The sequence below is a fragment of the Sitophilus oryzae genome, unplaced genomic scaffold (assembly GCF_002938485.1).
Source record: "Sitophilus oryzae breed Bouriz unplaced genomic scaffold, Soryzae_2.0 scaffold_1436_pilon_pilon, whole genome shotgun sequence".
NCBI lineage: Eukaryota > Metazoa > Arthropoda > Insecta > Coleoptera > Curculionidae > Sitophilus > Sitophilus oryzae.
The window spans coordinates 5049807-5071902 of NW_022146100.1; the positions used below are offsets into that span (position 1 = coordinate 5049807).

At 30.7% G+C, this 22096-nt stretch overlaps 1 protein-coding gene across 2 annotated transcripts in view; it reads right to left on the reverse strand.

The window, feature by feature from the left end:
• Positions 1–22096, reverse strand: part of LOC115876512 (mucin-6-like) — a 104208-nt gene that overhangs the window by 78850 nt on the left and 3262 nt on the right. The window contains exon 1 of one of the 2 annotated variants that reach the window (XM_030892314.1): positions 1235–1422. The exons of the other annotated variant lie outside the window; for it this stretch is intronic. Within the exon in view, the coding sequence (XP_030748174.1) occupies positions 1235–1265 (31 nt within the window). The 5' untranslated portion in view covers positions 1266–1422. Of the gene's footprint in view, positions 1–1234; positions 1423–22096 lie in introns of those variants that run through there. 2 annotated transcript variants of the gene reach the window in all.

Sequence of the window (22096 nt, forward strand, 5' to 3'; positions counted from 1 at the left end):
GTTCAGACTTGCGTTCAAACCCCACCCAGACACGACCCGTTGATACGATATTTTACGGAAGCGCCGTACTGCAAACGATTTGACGACTGCAAACGATCTGACCGTCGGTCCATCGTATCAATGGATGCATGAAAATCAAGCTTTAGTCTTTTTATTCAATGATTCCATATATAATAGGGACTTCATCTGTGGTACTACGTGGTGGATGTTTTAAATAAAAAATCATGAGATTCTGTTTTCAAGTAAGTAACACATACTAGGTAAATACATCAAAATGGTCTAGGGGACAAACGTGTGTTTGCTGTATTTATAAATAAGTTATAGGCAGATGTTTTGATCTTGTTTTTTCTTAGGTACTTTTGCCTTTATTGATGCGAGTGGGAATATAAAGGACGTCGCAGCCGCAGTAAACTCAACCAGAGGTACAATTGATCGTTTGTGGCAACGTTATAGGGACACGGGTGAAGTGAGAGAAAGACATTTGGCACTAGAAGGTTACTGAGCTTGTACATGAAGCAGTTCGGAATCCAAGCCTTATAGCAACTCTACTCAAATAAAAAATGAGCCGCAGCATGTTCACCAAGTAAATGTCAGTGCTCAAGTGCAGACAGTGTGTTTTATTTTGTTGTGCATATTTCTGATCCCGAATAAAATATTACTCTAATCATATTATTCTTTATAATATTTTGTATTGCTTCACTAGCTAAAGCATTCTAAATTTATCCACCTATTAAATATTCTTGCAACCGAAATAATTGCTTAATCAACTATAGAAAGCAATATAAAGTACAATAAGAGTAATCAACAACATAACACCTATTAAAATGTATTATTTCCGAACAGAACATCCATATATATCAAACTATTATAATTCTAAAACCACTAATTTATTTACTACGTTATTTTGACCGTTGTAGAGGAAAAAATTGCCAAATAACAATTTATCAACCAATTTTCTACGTTCTATACTCTTGTAATACTGGACGATTAAAAAATGACGGTCTAAAAGTAATCATTAATATAACACTTTTGTAATAAGAAAAGGTTAAATTTACACCTAATTTTACCGAGAGATACTATCAACATTTTTTTAATTGCGCTTAGAATGCTAACGGGATTTTTAGGTACCTATTATAAATCGCTATAGGAATTTTGGCATTTGCTTCTAACCCAGTTTATGGACTGGTGTGTGCTTATAATATATTTTATTTTAAATTTATGATTATGAATTTACCAGATGACCCAGTATTTCGAAAAAGCTCCATATCAGATTTCCTATTTGTGATTTTCTTTCACTCCAGTCTTTATCTTTATTACCACCAATTCTCTATTGTAAAATGTTGGTCAATAAGAGCTCCCTTATTTTAAAAATATTTTTGTAGGTACACGTACACAGTTTAGACAAATAATATAAGTAGAGAAACATTACTGTACAAAACGAAAGTAGGTACTCAAGATATAAACCACAGCAAATAAACCACATTTAATCGAGAAAAATGCTAGGTTGCCACATATTTAATAAAAAAATATTAACAAAGATAATTTGATTATTATTAATTAATACTATCTGGTACTTCATTACATTATAAATATTTTATATTTACAGATTTATATTATACCGGATGTTTCTCAAAAGTGTCTCATCCCTATAACTTTTATATTTTCAGATAAAATCGAGATTTGGTACGTTAGTAAGTAACATAAAAAATCAGGATTGATTGACGGATTCAATTGTTTTCGGTCACTTCCTGTTTCATCGAAAATGACTAGAACCTTTGATTTTTAAATGACACCCACGGTATTTTTTTTACTTTATTCGAAAGAAAATGACACTCTGAATAGAATGACATATCATATGTCAACTTTTGCCATTTTCGCATGTGGTTTATTTGAAATTGTAACAACGGTTCATAACGACAATTTGACTCGATCTACCAAGTGTGTGTGGTACCAAATTATTCGTAAAAAATACATCTTCCAAATATGCTAATATGCTAAATTTGAAAAAAAAATGGTATATGATTAAAAATACTATTTGCGCATCTTTTAACCGGTCAGGACAAGACACGAAGATACAGTTGGACTCGGCGCTGGATACCAAGCCTGAGGCCATGGCTACAAAGAGACCATGGGAAACAAAACTGACCTACTGCTTTATGCAGGGTCTGACTGGACACGGTAAGTTTGTTGTCTACAAGCATCGCATCGGAAAAGCTGCCTCTCCCTACTGCGGAGCTTGGGGTGAACTAGAGGATGCCGGGTGGCGATCGCTGCAGGGTGCCGGGCACGTACTATTGGAATGCGACGGACATGCGGCACTGCGAAATTCGAGAATTGAGACCATCACCAGCCATCACAGGACCTCTGACGGAGAGAAACCTCATCACGGTTATGCTGTTATGCTACGTGATGAGCGTTGCTGGAAGACTGTTGACCAGCTGTGTCTCGACATCCTTACTGAAGTGGACGAGATAGTGGCCGCAAGACGTAATAGGTCTATGTACGAGTAAACAGCTCCTGTCTGAGATAATCGAATCTGAGAAATAACGAGGGTGCCATTTAAAATCAATCAATCCTAATTTATGTCATATACTAAGATGCCAAATTTAGAATTTTTTTTGAAAAAAAAAATCAAAAAGTTATAGGAGTGAGCCACTTTTGAGAAACGAAATGTATATAACCTTTTAATCAAAGATAAAAATTCTGTGTGATGGAACGTACAAAATGCATTATTTATGGGGCCCCGCAACTTTAGCTGAAATACCGGAAAACTATCTGCCGAAACACCAGGAATATTATAGGAATCCGGAACGCGTTTTTTGGTAAGGCATGTTTGCCCCAACCCTCAACAGGAATAGACGTTAGTTCAAATAATAATAGAGGTTAGAGAAATATAAGATGCTATAGTAAAAATGCAAGGAACGTAATGATTACCAGTCGTATTATTACACAACTATAGAGGTCAATTATTACAGGAATGTTAAAATAGTCGTCAGACAATATTTCGGGTTTATTTGTTACCAAACATTCTAAGTTTGATTGGAAGGACAAACGAGAAATTCAAAATTGACAAAAGTTAATTGTTTTCAAAGTTTTCAACGTCTCCATTTTGCTGCTAAGGCTAATTTATTTAAAATTTATTTCTTTATTCACTGATTGATCCCAATATTTGACATAACTCGACATTTGAGAATTTGAGTTGATGTTCTATTTCAAAGTTTAAAATAGTGTTTAAAGCTGCAAAAAGACATGTTAACTCTTTTTTTGCTGCTAAGGTCAAAGACTAAATAAAGAGTATAAAGGTGATACAGCACTCATAAAACAGCATTTTCTATAATCATACACCCTTTAACAATTAAGATAAAAAAGATGGGTGCATAAATATAACAACGCTGTAGAGTTTCGTGTGTATTTCTCTCTTTTCGATCTACATCTACAACTGGCGATGAACGATCGTAAAGTAAATTTAAATTTATAATAGAGTAATATACATGAGAATTCCAATAAATAAGTACATGAGAATTCCAGATGCGAAGTGCATAAAAATGATATAGCTAAATTTTTATTTTAAATAATGTTTTTTTGTAATAATCTACTTAAAGCTTAAATTACGTAGGCCCCTGTTAAAGCTAAAATATACGTAACGTCACTTCAGGCCTGGATTAAGGGGGGGGCTATGAGGGCTATAGCCCCAGGCCCCGTCATTGAGAGGGGCCCCCAAATTAGGAGAATTTAAAATCGAGATTCATAGAGTTAAATCGAGATTAGTTAAATGAAAATGTACATATATTACGAAAAATACCGATTTGTAACAAAAACCGATTTTTCGTCACATATTGTTATAAATCTTCAATTTATTATAAAAGTAACTAAAACTGTATTTTAAAAACAATAAAAAAAATAAAATCCAGCCTGGAACACCTGCAACAGTGCAACAGAAATATATTTAGTCTTATTAAATATATTGCAACAGCCAACTTGTTATTCTCATAATGTCAAAAACAGACTCTTTTTCTTTTCTTTTTTGGGCGGCAAAACACTTTCCCAAAAAAATATCAAGATTGCTGCATAGACAATGGCTTGTTCTTTTTAAATGTTTCTGGATGGATGGATTACCGAAAGCCGAAAGCGCTAGGGGAATTACTCAGATTAGATTCCTCTTTTTTATGCTATTTGATTAGGTATTTTTGCATAGCGCATCTATGAAGTAAGTGATTGCCAATAATAGATTTAAGAAAACAAGAACAATGATACGTTTTTGAATTGTGTAGTGTATACCAGTATTTTAAAAAATGTCATGTAGAAAATATCTTAGTGGATCTGCTAAACGTAAGGTAGGAATCAGTTTTAGCCTTATTACGCATTTACTGGATATGATCATTTATATAATAACTTTGGTATTAACAATTTAATTTACAATAACTTTCTTAAGTTTCTTCTTTTAAAAATAAGCGCATTAACATATAATAGGTACATACTTTCTCTGGGCCGCTTACAAAAGATAAAAAGACAAACGAATTGAAAAACTAAAAAGTCTCTCGTCATAAAGGCCATAAAATACTATTCCTTTTTTAAAAATAAACTTTATGAAAAATGAAAAAGAATTCCCGTATGCTCATAAAATATAAAAAATTCGAGAACTACTCCAATTTTGAAAATTGCTAAACAATACTCGTATTAATGAGAGATATTGATGTTTTAAGAGTTTTAAGCCTTATTTTAAGCAACATTTTTCAATAATATACAGTGTGTTCCGAAACTATTATGCCAAAATGTAAGGATTGGTAGATCTCGCCAAAATATTTTGAAATGGGTTACTAATGGTCGGAAGAGCGTCGTTTTCAAAATAGAAGGTGTTAAACTTTTAAGAAAAAATCTATACATGCCCACCGAAAACTTTCCACCCCGGGTTTCTTGCTTGTAAATAAATAATTCGAAAAATGCTCGGACACGTCGATTTTGTTTTTCAGGGAGACTTATTTTTTTGGTATTTGCACCCTTTTTGCTTGCACCCCTTTGACGGAGTAGCTATCACCCTTAAAATTTTAAATGGAATAGGGGGTCGAGTGATACCTTGTTAAAAGGTCTTTTGAGTCTTTTTATATCTGTAGAGTTTGAAGTCTCTATTGCAATTCGCCTTGAATGGTACGCCATTACTTTTTAAATAAAATTAATATTATTTTTGAAATCCCCATTCAATTTACAACATATTTTATTTCTTGACTTTTTGTGTCCGACGCACCGTTTTCGCGTAAAAAAATAAAAACCATTTTCATGCATGACCAAATCGCTAAAATGTTATCATAAATTTTAATGGCAAAATTTGTAAAACGGCAAATTTAAGTTTAAAAAGATTTTTTATTTTCCAAAAACTTCTTTCTATGAACATAGTACGAACTAAAATGCCCAAAAACCTAAATTGTCGTTTTTCAAGTTTTACCATTAAAATTTACATTACCATTTTAGCGATTTGGCCATGTATGAAAATGCCGAAAATGGTTTTTATTTTTTTAAGCGAAAACGGTGCAATAATATTCAATTCAATAATATTTTGTTTAAGTACCGTAGGGTGGTATACAGTGGTGTAATAGATATTAAAAAAGATCGATTTTTTTTCTTAAAAGTTTAACACCCTGTATTTTGAAAACGACGCATTTCCGACCATCAGTTTTGGCGAGATCTACCTACCTTTAGATTTTGATACAATAGTTTCGGAACACCCTGTATTTTTAAATCTACGAAAACTTAGGGATATTTTAAATTAATTTCAGATTCAAGAAGAAAAACTAAAGAAAACTTTACAATTGACTAAAGTAACAGACTTTTTTAGTATTTGCGAAACCCCTTTAACGTCAAATTCTGAGTTGAATAAAAATCAAGATCATGAACAACCGCCTTCCTGTTCAACTTCAAGCAATATTAGTTTAAGTGAAAATAACCAGCAATGAGGAAAAAATAATCCGACCTGGGGGCCCCAAGGGTAGCCTATAGCCCCGGGCCCCCTAGGACCTTAATCCGGCACTGCGTCACTTAACGCCAAAATATCAATTTGAGATTAGAATAGTCCACCTTTTTGCAAACTATGCACTGGCGAACCATGCATCTTAGATATTTAAAAATACTTTAAACAGCAGTGCGGTTCTGTAAACATATTTCCTGTCTAATTACTCATCACTCATAGTATAAACATCGTATAAACCATAGCAACCAAACAGTCTTCCTGAAGCAGCGTTATCACAGTTAGTTACTTCCCTAATAAATAATTTGAATATAGTTTAATTAGAAAGCTAAAAATAATTTCAAAGGTATTATCTATGTATTTTTTAACTACAATAGCTCTAAAAAATAAACATATGAAAAGTATTCCAAAAACTATTAAATATTTTTTTAATAAACTCATCTATTCTGTTGTTTTCTAAACGAAACAATTAAACTAGAACCAGAAAACGGAATCTTTATTGTTACTTTTTTTTGGAGTAATTCCCATCAAAGAAACAGAACTCGTGTATCTTCTTATATAACATGCACCGTCTACGTAACCCAAGCTACTGCTATTTGTGAAAAATGAAAGTTTATTCAAACAATACAAACATACGCCTATTTGCAAAAAATACAAGATGGAAAGATAGTAATTAAGAATCTTGATTTAAACGGTCTTTATGAACCTTCAACTGAAGAAAAAATATTTAATTATATGTGTTATTTATTGTCACCCAAATTTATATACTAATTTAGAGGTACCGCAAATAAATATGCGGTAAAATTAATCAGAAATTATCTCTTCTTTTTTGCATTGTTATCGCGGCGGATTTCTCTTGGTTACATCCAAAGACGCTGACTCTGGACCTAGCCTGCAGTTTGGGTCTGTCTACGCTTCTGTTTGCTCCTTCATATTTTTTCCAAATCCAAGTTGTCATCTGAGGCAACCGGCGCCAGCACAAAAACGGCCTAACCCCAGAAAGCTTATTTTGAGAAATATCAGAATAAAATTTAGTGGCAATAACGCTACTAGTTTAATTTTCTAAAAATATTTTGATATTTTGCTGCAAATATTTGCCTAAAGATCTAATGAACTAAAATTTAGATATAAGTAAATTGTATAGTAAATGTTGAGTACGAGTACTATAAAAATGTGGGTTAGGCCGTTTTTCTTTATGAATTTATTTGCAAAGTTAGTAGGCCAATATTATTAATTGCATGAAAACTACTAATGAAACAAATTTTGTAACGTAAAACTTTTATTTTTATTTAGTTAGTTTCAAAATGAATTTAATAAAATAAATATCATTCAGCTCAAATTTGCGAGTTTGTGGATTAGGCCGTTTTTACGCTGGTAGCCTCATCTTATAACTTGGATACACACGTACCGTACTGATGAAGGGCATACACCAGGAACGTGTCTGCGATCATCACTTTCTAGTAGGCCCTATGCCCGATATTTCTTTATTCTTTATTATACAGGGTGTCAAAAAATAGTGTATCTAACTTTGGTGGGTGATTTTACAGATTTTAGTTCTTATTTTATCCTTATATAGATACAGTAATTTAAACAAATGACATGAAAAGCTAGAACTTTTAACGTAAATAAGGTGCTCTTCGTTTAGTTCAAAACGGTTTTGAAGACATTTGCGTTTAAAGATTAGGATGCATCAATTTTAGTATTAGTGAAATGATAAAATGTGCAAAAAAAATAAATAAACTAATCTCCTGATTTCGCTGATACTAAAATTGATGCATCAGAACCTTTAAATACAAATGCAAATCTCTTGAAAATCGTCCACCGTTTCGAACTACGCGAAGAGCACCTTTTTTACATAAAATAGTCCCAATAGCTTTAACTTTCATTTGTTGAAATTACTGTATCTATAAGGATAAAAGAAGTACCACCCGTAGTACTCTCTACCCTACTGGAAAGTACCTATACAGGGCTGTTACGGAATTTTACACGCCATTCTCTTTAGCATTAAAAAGTGTGTAACAATACGAAATTTCAAGAAAAACGGTTTACTAATGATCTTAAAAATAAACAAAATATATTATTTTTATTTAACTTCTTCGGGAGGCATTTTAGAGTACATGTTCATAGGAATTTTTTGTTTGATTTTTATGTGTAGATGTAGAATCACCCACCGAAAGATACACTATTTTTTAACACTCTGTATACGTTTTCGCACTTTATTATTAACCTTTTCTGTTTGTACACCCTAATAGACATAATTACTTAAGTCAAAAGATGATTCCAAATTCTAACCGTTTTGCAATAGACTTTATGTTTAAAATACAAAATGGAAAATTAAACTTATACCAGTAGTTCAAAGAAATAGAAGCGATTCCTGCCACAAAAACGAGTTTTTTAGAATTTCTTATGTTAGATGATGACTCCGAAATAAAGCGTTTATCGGACGATGAGGATAATTTAGACCTAAGCAATATATGTTATTTTTTCGATCTAGGTGAAATGGAACTTCTAGATCTAGGAAAAAATACTATACAACTCGACAATGATACATCAACAAGAGGAGGTATTAAAAGAAAACGCAAATATCGAATGTCAATAAAAAATTGGAAATGACAAGTGCAGGAAGCTAAAAAGATAAAAATTTGCAAATACATATACGGAAAGGACTGTCAATGGGCGTAAATAGTTTTATTGAATAAATTAATACTACTAAAGCTTCATTCGGAACCTCGCAATTAGTGGAATAATTTAGTGGGTTCAATTACACTTTATACTTTTTGGTTTACGATCATTCACAATCTCTAAAAAACACAATATGAACACAATTAAAATTAATAGAATATCCTAGCAACAACCTAATATTTAGCTTATAAAACAATACGCTCCATTAGTGTGACGTCATGTAGCAGAAGGTCAGTGTCGCAAAATCCAAACAAAGCAAGAATGTAATGGGATAATCTAATTTTTCTTAATTTTTTATTATATTACTCTGTTCAAAAGATATTTGTGTCTTTCTGAGTAAGTATATAAGCGTTTACTATAGGTATAATTACATAAAAGGATATAGGGATAAGTAATATGAGGTTATGTTAAAACAATAAAGAACACGAATTTCCTTAGTATTATAGAATTTATTAACTATAAAGTGCACTGGTACGGTTCAAAATTAAATGTACTTACTTGGAAAAATACAATTATCTTTAAGAAAACAGTAATATAATAATAAACGAGAAAAAAACGGGTTAATTCATGCTTTGTTTAGATTTTGCAACACTGACCTTCCGCAATATGACGTCACCACTAATGGAGCGTTATCATAATTTCTCTTAACGGATGATAATCAAAGGTCAAAACGATATCCCTCGCAAATTTTGAGGTATAATTAGTGGAAAGACTTAAGCTTCATTCAGAACCTCGCAATTAGTGAAATAAATTAGCGGTTTCAATTAGCGTAGAAGTTTGTTCCTCTAATTTGAATGTAAGTATGAATGCTTACATTATTCGTTTTGAGAAACGTCAAAATTAGTGGTAGAAATTTTCAATCAGTGTGGAAAACGTTAACAAACTTTCAACGTTTCCACTAATTATACTTCAAAACTTGAGAAGAATATCATTTTGCCTTTGATTATCATTTGTCTGTAAATGTGGTTAGAAATCAAAGGTTTTTTGTTTTATAAGAAAAATATTAGGCTTACTCTATGGATACAACTGATTACCGCAAGCATTCTCAAGGACATTCTATTAATTCAAGGACATTCTATTAATTTTAATTGTGTCTTATAAACATTGCCAATGATCGTAAACTAAAATGTATAAAGTTTAATAATTGAAAACCCTAATTTATTCCACTAATTGCGAGGTTCTGAATGAAGTTTAAAAGTTTGTTAATTTTTTCTAATAATTGAAAATTACTATACCACTAATTTTGACATTTTGAATGCTTACATTGAAATTAGAGGAACAAACTTCTACGCTAATTGAAACCACTAATTTATGCCACTTATTTCAAGGTTCTGAATGAAGCTTAATTTAAATAAACTTTAAACCGACAAAACATATTACCTATAATCAGATACATATTACCTACAGATCAGAATCAATAGACAGACTTGAATTTAGAATGAATATTGCCCAATAATATTATTTTGAATATAGTTGCGCTAAATAGAGAGAGGCCACTAAAAATCAAGAACCGGAAAAAAGCTTATTTAGAGCAAAGTTTCGATATAACTACGGACATTATCTAGAAATAGATAAAATATCATAGATACTCGTAGTAGGTACAAGATCTAATTCGAAAATTGTAAGAGAAATCTAAAACATTTATGTAAAGTACATATTAATGTCTTGTAAGTGGCAGAAATTGTTTTTGCAAATCGCCAGCTGTTGGTGATTTGTCTATGTGATGAATCTCGAACCGATGGTTCAAAGTTTCGTTAACAGTAGTTATCTCATACCTCCTAGAATGCCGAAAATAATTTTTATTGCATGAGTTGCAAATATCTTAATTGCAATAAATTATAGAGTTTCTTCATTTTCACAAAGAGGTTCATGATCAAAATCTAGCGGTTTGACTCTGATACACTCACATTTGTTTATTGAAATCTAGTGACACAACCGTAGAGGATACGCATAACCATCGTAGGGGTACAGACACAAAGAAAGCAGTTTGCTTGCTTGCTGGTAAGAAACGCTTAAACCGCAAATAATTAAATGCGCTTTTAAACACACTCGCACACAGACAAAACTGGTCGGTGCTTGTTGCCAACGCAGATAGGCGCCGCCGGCTTTTTACCAGCAATGAATTTTTAATTCTTGGTATTTTGTTGTATAGGTGCTGAATACAGGGCCGGCGGAACGAAAATATTGAGACCGGGCGAGTACCTTATCTGGCCCCCCCCCCCCATCCTTAACAGTTATTATAACTCTCTTTTTCCTTCAGTCCTATACTTTAACTACAAACTAAGCATATTTATGCTACTTTAACAATAAATTTTCACTTAAAGATACTTCAAAATTCTTCTCTTGGTTCAATCTTAGTCTGCGATTGTTGTTTTTTCTACAACGGTCTCTCTACAAAGTGACTCACTCCTAAATTTTTTTTATTTTTTTAGGTAAAAAAACGAGTTTTGGTATGTTAGTATATGACATATATTAGGTTTGATTGACGTATTCAATGGTTTTTAGTAACTTCCTGTTTGACCGGAAATGACTAAAACTTTTGATTTTTAAATGCACCCTCGGTATATTTCTACTTTATTCCAAAAGAAAATGACATTCTGAGTAGAATGGCATATCATAAATATGTCAACTTTTGACATTTTCGCTTAAAAAAATCGTATTTTAAATTTTAATCTATAGTGCCAGGGCTGTGTTAAAAATAAACAAATTATAGGGGGAGAAACTTCTGAGAGGCACTCGGTATATAGAGCATAAAAAATAGAATTCCAACTTCGGCAGTCTCGTTCTGGTATAAGTGATCTTTGAAAACATAACAGTATTTAATTGCAAGCAGTTGCATTATTTTTTGTTATATTTTATTATTAACAACTTAAGAAAAATTTCCTTTCTTTTTCACAAACAATTACATATTTAGTGCAGAATCATCAGTATTATGATCAGACAGTGTTGTCGGCTGCAAAATGAGGATCAGCCAATGTTTGAGATGCATTTCTTTGTGAGAAATTTTTCTTTCTGTGATTCCTCTAATGAGAAAATTCTACGATTTTGCTACCATTTTCAGTGTATTACTACATATTCAATCCGGAACAATCAAAACCACCAAAAAATTGATATCTTTCCCACTTCTATTAATAAATTAATTTAATTAATGAGGCAAACGTATAAGTTTTTTTTGTGTCTAATAAGGATATCGGGATCCTCTTCATCAGCTTCTTGCGAATGAATATTTGCCGCAACTTTAGGGCATATCAGCCATTAATAACAAATAAAGGGTGTGAATAGTAGAAAAAGTGCAATTTTGCTGGCTCTTGACCCAAAACAGTTTGTTTAGAAATTTATAAAAACGAGAATTATAGAAAGAAGGATTATTTACAAAAAGTTGTTAGCTTTTGAGTCATAAAAATGCCAGGAACAAATCCGATTTATATTTTTATATTTAATTTTGTTTAATATTCTTTCACGAAAATGAATTCCCAAATCCCAGTTTCGGATAGAGTACTCAAAAAACATATAGAATAGACGAAATCAAAACTATCCCAAAGCTTTCGTGTTAAGGATTTTTTTGAGCATAATAATTTCAGTAAACTATAATAGGATACATCTAGGATAGAGTATAGTGTTTATAATGTTTAGTCAGATATTCTTCCCTATGTGGTGTGGTAATAGCTAATGTGTTAATGTGGAAATTGACAGTGTGGAAGTTTGTTTTAAACTGGCGAAAAACAGGCGTTCATTGTGTCCTATTGAGATAACTTGTAGGCGCTGATTGACCTAATTTCTTTGTGTGCGTAATTCGCCAATCACTACTAGGTATGTACTTTTTTATTATAAGCTTTTATAGTCTGTCCAACGACAAAATCCTTGACAGTGATAGATGTGCCTGTCATTTTAATTACAAACTAGTTTTTTTTATTTTACAAAAAAATAAGTTGGTACAATTGGAACGTATAATTAATATATTTAAATAAATAGATTGGTATGGAAGTCATCTGCTTTTTTCCTATCATCGTCTGTCGAAATCTTACTTTAGAAAAAAAAACAGAGTATATTTAACTTGCTTTGTATGTAACTATCTATGTATGTATGTTTGTTGGGGACAAATCTTGTAAGCTAAATTAGAACCACTTCCTTTTATTGTAGGAAATTGAAATTTGGCATGTAGTGGTTCAGTCCCGATGATGATTGATTTTGGCATGTTTGGTTCAGTCCCGACGACAATACATTTTTTTGCGAGGCATGACCCGAATTTTTGACAGCTGTCAAAATGGCAGCATTTTTGAGGTTTTTGTCTTTAAAATTTTAAAATTCTATTTAGGAATAAATCGGGCTGAAATTATATATATATATATATATATATATATATATATATATATATATATATATATATATATATATATATATATATATATATATATATATATATATATATATATATATATATATATATATATGATTATTTTCAGGTTGGCGGTCAGTGACTCAAAAACTTATTTGTTTATGTCTCAATATTTCGTAAATCTTTATTTACTTCATCAGGAGATATACTACAAAGTCAAAAATTCTAACATAAGAAAGGATCAATTAAAATACACAAAAATTATACTTACAAAACTAAAAGTCAGTCGTATCTTACAATATACACATTCATTACACCAATAATATACTTTCAGTTATAAAATTTGACGGACAAAACAGACGTACACTGCATGGTGTTTAAGTTACAATGAAACTGACAAAAAAAAACTATCAACAATTAGACAAAACTAACAAACAGTAAGATAAAATTGTTATAAATTTGGACAAAACAAAAAGAAAGAAAGAGGATATCAGTTCATTACTAGTTTTAGTTTAATGTTTTAACAAATTGCAATATATTGTATTTAACTGGTTTGTGTCGGACTTAAAATTAATAGATTCTTTATTTTTATTTATAAAACACATTTCCATGAATAAACGGCTTTTATAATTTGATTCCTGTTTTAGAACCTTTACTTTATATATATAGTGAACGTGTGTCCCGTTTCCAAATGATGGTCCACCAATGCACATCTCTTTTATGTGTACGACAGTCACTTTTATGCAATGATAGTCTCTGTTTAAGCCACTGACTAGTTTGTCCTATATATGTTTTTTGGCAACCGTCACACGGTATCTCATATATTACATCAGACTTGAAAAGTGTTGGGGTTTTGTCTTTGATTTGGCTGTATAGATGGGATATTTTAAGTGTGTTATATTTTACCATTTTTATATGCGGAAAATCCCTGAAAATTGATATGATGTTGTTAGTGAGTCAACCAGTTTTACCAGTGGAATTCTTCTATAAGTTGTGTAATCCATTTCATCCCGTGGTCCGTCGTGTACGTTTCTGTTATAAATCAGTTTTTTCAAAATATTCCTCGGATAACCATTATTTTTAAAGTGTGACGACTTTTCTGTCGTTACCCAAATAGAATGAAAAAAGAATCCGTTGCTCAGGGTTAGAGGAAAGCTGGGTTCGTAGGTAAGGCTTCTGACTCATAGTGACTTTCTAATGTTGTTAAAAAATAAAAAAAATGATAATATATAGGCTGTAGAGATTTTAATATTGATGTTAAGAATTCAAATAGGTATGGTCAAAGACAGTGAAAAGGGCGCCACTTACTTTGTTTATGAGAGTGGTAAAGTAAGAAACCAAAAGAAAAAATACGATATCACAACATAGCTAAAATAAAGTAATCAACAGCATTAAGGGTCTATTATGTTTATCAGGAATAAAAGTCAGAAATAACTATCCTACATTAAACATTTATTGAAAACGAACACAAGTATCATCGATTAGTCACAGTGATCCCAATAAAACCGCAAGTTATTTTAAATAGATTCGAATTTAGTAACTGTATTCTTTGAACTAAGTAAGCTACTTAATATAAACAGGTGAAATTTATGTATGTCTCAATACGATGACGTTTCGAAACATGTCGTGTACAAAAACCTTTAAAATGAATACGTGTTAATAATTTTCATATAAAATATCATAGCTAAGCAAGAGTGTACTGTACGAATCAAATTATAACTTATAACGTTAAATAAAAATACAAAAGATGTTAAATAGCTTATTAGGTGTATAGCAGTGTAGGTCTGTTTTGTCCGTCAAATTTTATAACTGAAAGTATATTATTGGTGTAATGAATGTGTATATTGTAAGATACGACTGACTTTTAGTTTTGTAAGTATAATTTTTGTGTATTTTAATTGATCCTTTCTTACGTTAGAATTTTTGACTTTGTAGTATATCTCCTGATGAAGTAAATAAAGATTTACGAAATATTGAGACATAAACAAATAAGTTTTTGAGTCACTGACCGCCAATTTATTATATATATATATATATATATATATATATATATATATATATATATATATATATATATATATATATATATATATATATATATTTAATAATAATATTTTCTTGCCTTTAGCTGTGTATTTTTGTATTTTTTCTAATTTCGAAAAATCGAAAGTAGAAAAAAAAATAAAAAAATAAAAAGTAAAAAGAAAATATGTAAATGTATATTGTGAGTATATATACATATGAAAAAAAATATGCCATCTTGAAAAAATGACAGTTTAATGACATGTCAAAATTTCAAAGTCAACCGATTTTGATAAAAATCGATATATAGGATGTCCATGGGCTCAAATGAAAGAAAAAAAAATTGAGCTGTCAAAACTTACTTACTCACTCAAAATGCGTGAGTTAAAAGCTTCTTAACTCACTAACGTAGATAAAAGAACATATTTAATTTGTAAAAATAATATACAGGGTGGTCCGAACTGCATTCCGGAAACTTCGACAGTATATTCTGCACATAAAAATAAGTAAAAAAGTTCGTATAAACTTATGTCCTAAAATACTTACTTTCGGAGATACAGGGTGCAGAAGTTTCATTTTTATTTCGATTTTTTCCAAATAATTTATGAACTAAACTCGGTATTTGGATGAAAATTAGTATCTGCGAGTTTTTTAACATGAGAAATTTGATTTCGATATGAATATAACTCCTACTTGTCGGGAGCGCCACCTACATATTTTTGACTGTTTTTAAAGAGTAATAACTTTTTGTCCGTCCCTGTATTGCACTACTGAGTGAAAAAATATACATTTTCTTAATTTTCTAAGTAAAAAATGTGTCTGAAATAATCAATACATGTCATCAGAAACGAAGCCATTTTAGGACATAATTATTATCATTTATATAAACTTTTTTACTTGTTTTTATGTGCAGAATATACTGCCGAAGTTTGCGGAATACAGTTCGGACCACCCTGTGTTTAATATTAAGATCTAAATCTAATACGGATTTGAATGAAGAAGAAATTTGAATTCAATTAAATAGCGGGTAATAAAAAAAGACATTATGTTAGATTTGTTAACATATCTCGCCGTATATGCGACATTGAAGATGATCATTACGAAACCCCTCTGTATAATTAAGAGATCGCGTATTTGAAACGTGTATATACCCGTGCATGTCGGCTAGAGATAAGTGTTTCTTATTCCCAATTACTATTATGTTCGTCGTCTATATTGCCTTATTACTTTTTTTCTTCATCTTAATAAAATTATTACGTAAAGGTCTAATGTTTCTCGATAGCTCTTGAGAGGATATGGGTATATGACTAGATGATAGATAATGTTAATTGCTTTTACATATTTTTGCATGGATTGTTGATCTAGATTTGGTGAGAATAGTCTTATTCATGGTCTTATTATCAGATGGTCAGATGTAGAGACATTTTTTAAATATTTTAAATATATTAACATTGGTAGGGCTTACAAAAAGAAATTTCCGAAACAGCAAAAGTATCTAATGAGAGAAGACGAGTGAGGGAAATGGAAGAGGAAAGTAAGGAAGACACGACACTTATATACAATATGACAATCTCAAAAAGTCAACCTCATGTGATTGTAAAAAAATTATATATATATACAGGGTGTCCCCCTTAAGATGGATACAAGCCAATATCTTGGTTGTTTGTTGAGCGATCTTTTTCATTTTTGGCAGGAGGCTGTATGGCGTACATAAGACCCATTTTACCCAGGGTAAGAAATGCGATACCTCATAGACGTACGTTTTAATGGGGTTTGATATTTATCGTGTCAAGACTAAACTACCCTTAGGACAGTATTTATTTCAAATCTGATAAATTATATTGAATCCTCCTTACCTAAGATACTTAAGTTCTAATTTTGATAAATATTGATACAGGGTGTGCCATTAAAATAAGACATTTTTATTTTTGTTATTTTTTTTAAGTACTTACGACGCCACTGGATAAACAACTAGTTTGTTTTTTTTCCAATTATCAATTAATAAGTTAATAAATTAAGTTTGGTCGAAGATGGTCGAAGATGATGACTTTTAGTTCGTTATAGTTTTATAAATATTTTTTTAGAGCATATTTTCCAAAGTTAATAGTGATTGTTTTAAATAACTATTTGGATTTTTTTAAATATTTCTCAATAAAACGAATAAAAATCATATTTTAGATTCCATTGAAAACTGGGTTCTAAACTATTTTGAAACTCATTTTATTCATTTCTATTAGCAAACTTAAAAAACAATTTTTTGAAGTAAACAAAATAAATTAAAAAATATAAAGTTTTTTGTATCGTATCTTAATTACTATGGAAGCTATCTGAATACTTAAATCAATTATTAATTGATAATTAGTTATTGATAATAAACCAGTTGTTTATCCTTTTTATTTTAAAGATAAAAATGTCTTATTTTAATAACACACCCTGTATCAATATTTATAAAAATTAGAACTTAAGTATCTTGGGTAAAGAGGATTCAATATAATTTATCAGATTTGAAATAAATACTATCCTAAGGGTAGCTTACTCTTGACTCGGAAAATATCAAACCCCATTAAAACGTACGTCTATGAGGTATCGCATTTCTTACCTTGGGCAAAATGTACGTCTTATAGCCATACAGCCTCCTGCCAAAAATGAAAAAGATCGCTCAACAAACAATCAAGATATTGGCTTGTATCCATCTTAAGTGGGACACCCTGTATATATACACGGGGTACGGCAATGGTGCGTCGGGCATCTGTATCTTCTAGAATAAAAAACTTGTGACTTTTGATGTCATGAGTGACTGAAGTGCAAACCTAAAGTATGTACAAGGGTGTATTTCATAAAAATATTTTAACTTCTATAGGGTGGTTCAAAAAAGTGAGTCGATCGGGATGATTTTTTTAAACGATATCAACCCAACGCAAAGCATCCTGTATAATTGCATGCTTGGTTTCCTTTCAGATCACTTTACATAATCCTATAGGAGTAAATATATTTCGATAATTTCAGAGATATTAATAAATAAATAAAAAAATATATTTTTTTCAACCTTCTTAAAAAAGATTATTACAAATACAAGAACTGTCCTGAAATCAAAACTATATTACGATTTACTTTAGATGGTCTATACTTACTTTGCTATAAATATTGTAATCTTAAATCGTACAGGGTGTTCAAAATTCTACGCCAAACTTTCTAAAATATAAAATATTTTTTTGAAAATGGAACACCCTGTATATTATTTTTTTATTAGATAGAGAGTTAAAAAATGAACATTTTTTGTATTTAAGGTATTCAAATTTTTTAATAGTTTTGCAGATACACGCAGTATTCTTTCATATGGTTCTTTCAACGGTAAAATACAAGAGAAAAATAATTGGATGGCTTTGATAAAAATTTACTGTGGAAAATGCCATATGAAATATAAAACCGCGAATATCTGGGAAATCGTTAAAAATTTTGAAATACTCTAAATACAAAAAATGTTCATTTTTTAATTCGCCATTTATTGAAAAATAATATATAGGGTGTTCCATTTAAAAAAACTAAGAAAACTTATTTTATATTTTAGAAAGTTTGGCGTAGAATTTTGAACATCCTGTATGATTTACGATTACCATATTTATAGCAAAGTAAGTACAGAACATCTAAAGTAAATACCTTGCTTTGTGCGTTGTATTCTTATAAATCTATTTTCCGTTAATACAAATTCTTCATCTGGAGATGCATCAGATATCTTTGTAGTGTGGCAGTTGCTTTTAAACTGGCCAAAAACTAAGAAAACTTATTTTATATTATAGAAAGTTTGGCGTAGAATTTTGAACATCCTGTATGATTTACGATTACCATATTTATAGCAAAGTAAGTACCAGACGATCTAAAGTAAATACTTAATTAAGAAAGGCTGAAAAATATATACTTTTTATTTATTTATTAATATCTCTGAAACTATCGAAATATTTTTATCCATTTCTTAGGATTATGTAAAGTCATCTGAAAGGAAGCCAAATATGCAATAATATACAGGGCGTCCCATTTAAAAAATCTCATCGCGGTTCGCGGTCCACTCACACCTTTTTGAGCCATTCTATAGAAGTTAAAATATTTTCTTGAAATACATCCTAGTACATACTTTAAGTCTGAACTTGAACAAAATTCCCAAGTTTCTTGGTCGGACCCTATATATATTAGAAAAAATAATATGTAACAGTATATCTACCAAAATATTTTTGCACTACCCTAACACATACGTTTTTCAAACCCATTTTTTTCCAAAATAAAATGTTTACTTTTAAGAGATGTTTCTTATTAATCTATAGTGTTGAACTATAGCGGTCTGCATGATTTGTTTCACACGATCTAAAGGTAGGATTTCATACAATAGGAAATACAAAATACTGTAATAAAGCTACAATTACAATAAGCAAACAAAAAATTTGAAAGCAAAACAAATTTCTAACAAAGACATTAATTGACTTTGATCAAAAAAAATACTAAGACTACGAAATTCTGCGAAAGACTGCGAATATCTGGGAAACCGTTAAAAATTTTGAAATACTCTAAATAAAATAAAAAATATAAGTATCAAAATTATCACCCTTATGTTATTTACTAATATCAAAAGATATATGAACGTTAAATGATTATTATAAAAAATATGATTTATTTTCTAGAAATATCACCACCTCCTAAGTTAATTGCTAAGCACGCCACTGTTAGATATGATGAGAACGAGCTGTCCACTATATGGAAATGAGCTTTGTTTAGCCAACACACAAAATAAAAATCTCAAAAGATAAAAAATTAATTGGCCTCTTATGAAATTGTTTAAATAAATTGAATGCAACCTAGACTCATAGGGTTTTCTTATTCATATTTTGTATTTAATTAACAAGGAGGTTTCAGTGAATGGGCCAGCGATGGACGAGGCGAAAAGATTTATATAAATGAATATAAAAATGTTATCAGTATATACATACTAATACATAGAATATATAGTAGTACAAATAATAGTTAATGGTGAGATGTTATATTATCACTGAATACCACTAGGTAATATTATGGTGGAGATAATTTATCAAATGATGGTTATACCACATTTGATTTAGTTCTCGATCTTCGAAGAATAACAAAGATCTAATAAAAACATTATTTAAAAAACTTGTGTGTAACACCCTGTGTTATTATATCTAATCATTTATGGAACCCTGTGTTGAGATAACGGTTTCTTTGTAAAATAATATTCTTATCGACTGTCGGGGTCCTATTACAACAAACTTGTACACCTCGTATCACCCTGTATAGAAACGTCAAACAGCTCAAAAAAGCTAGTAACGTAAACATGACTAATTAAATATATGCAATGTAAGAAGACAATAGTGTTAAATAATGTTGATCAAACAACAAGATGAATTTACTGTATTAGAAACTTGGTAAGAGAGCTCTTATGCTAATAATAGTAATCAATGGGCAGAGAAAATATAAAAGTTTGGTTTGGAGTTATGATTATGATGCAAGGTCTTAATAAAATAATAGAGAAATGTGTAACATCTGTACAACGAGGGGGGGGATACATGATAGTGACAGTTTTGTGTGTCAATTTCATTCACAAATACATTGTATGTTTTGTAACTTTTTGAATGTCGAAATTTTCCCTGGCACGTTGAACATACGAGATATACAATGTTTACATACGTTGGAGTATTGAATAACTGTCTAGAAACAAAATCAACATCGAAAAGATAATTTTTTAAAATATTCCATCATTAATTACAGTCAAGATTTATTGACACATATATTTTGGTACCAGAGAAAATCCTTTATGTTTCCAAGTAATTGTTGATACGACTGAACATACATTTAGACTAAATTTATATTAATAGAAGATATATATCTCTCCAACTCGAGCACAGCCGTGGCATCCTTTTCTCGAAGGTATTAGCGGCACTTTTGACCACCCTGTAACTTCGTTAGGGATAAAGCAAGAATATTAATTTTTATTAAACATGAGGACATACTGTAGCTGGCTAGATTACCAAAATATCTAGTAATTACATCTCATAGGTTATGAATTATTGCTTGTCAAATTTCTAAGATACTTTCTAAATGTGTCACAAACTTCAAATTTTGAATTTTAGGTAGTTTTAAGCTTATAACGGAAGAAAACAATGATATCGAAATATCCTTACGGATTAAAAGTTAGCTGTCTAGACGCTACCGGTAACTAACTTTCCAGACGAGAAAAAGGTAGAAATCTAGAATTAATCGAATTGATATCGTCTGATTTTATTTGTATATAAATGTAATAACAATAATTTGAATATTATGAATTATTGTTAGTCAAACTTCTTAAACTTGACAGTAGCTCACTCACCGTCACCAAAATTCTAAGGTACTTCTAGAAGTGTAAACAAACTTCAAATTTTGAATTTTAGGTAGCATTAAGCTTATAATGGAAGGAAAAAAATAAAAATCTCGAATTATCCTTATGGATTAAAAGTTAGCTCTCTAACCGCTACTGGTAACTGATTTTCCGGCGATGGTAATAGGAAAACCGGTGTTAGGATTGTGAAAGTGGTTTTCATCTTTGTTGTTTTATATAAAACAGTCAGTATAATATAACATTTTTGGAAACTACTTTCATATCTAATATAATTTTTCTATATAAAATATGTGTAAAATTTAGGGTTACCAGACGTCCGAATTTTCACTACATCCGGTTGGGTCCAGGCGGATTTTTTATAAGCGTCCGGATTTTAATGTTCCCTTTTTAGAAATGTCGCAATAATACCAAATAATATATTAGTTTTAATAAATTTAGTTACTTAATTCAGATCTTCCTGATAGTAGATATTTTTTGTCTAAGAGATATTCCCGATTGCTACTTTTAAAATTGTAACCCCTTAATGCCAATTGTGGAAACCAGAAAAGCTCTTGTAATTTCATTTATAACAATAAGTGCCAAATTTTTCAATATTAAGATATTGCATTAGAATGCAATCAGTGAGATCGAAAACTGTGATGGACTGCAGAAGCACTGTCCTGGCTGCGTCAAGGCGGGGCTACTCTGTGCTGGGTGCCAGACCACAGCAATCAGCAAT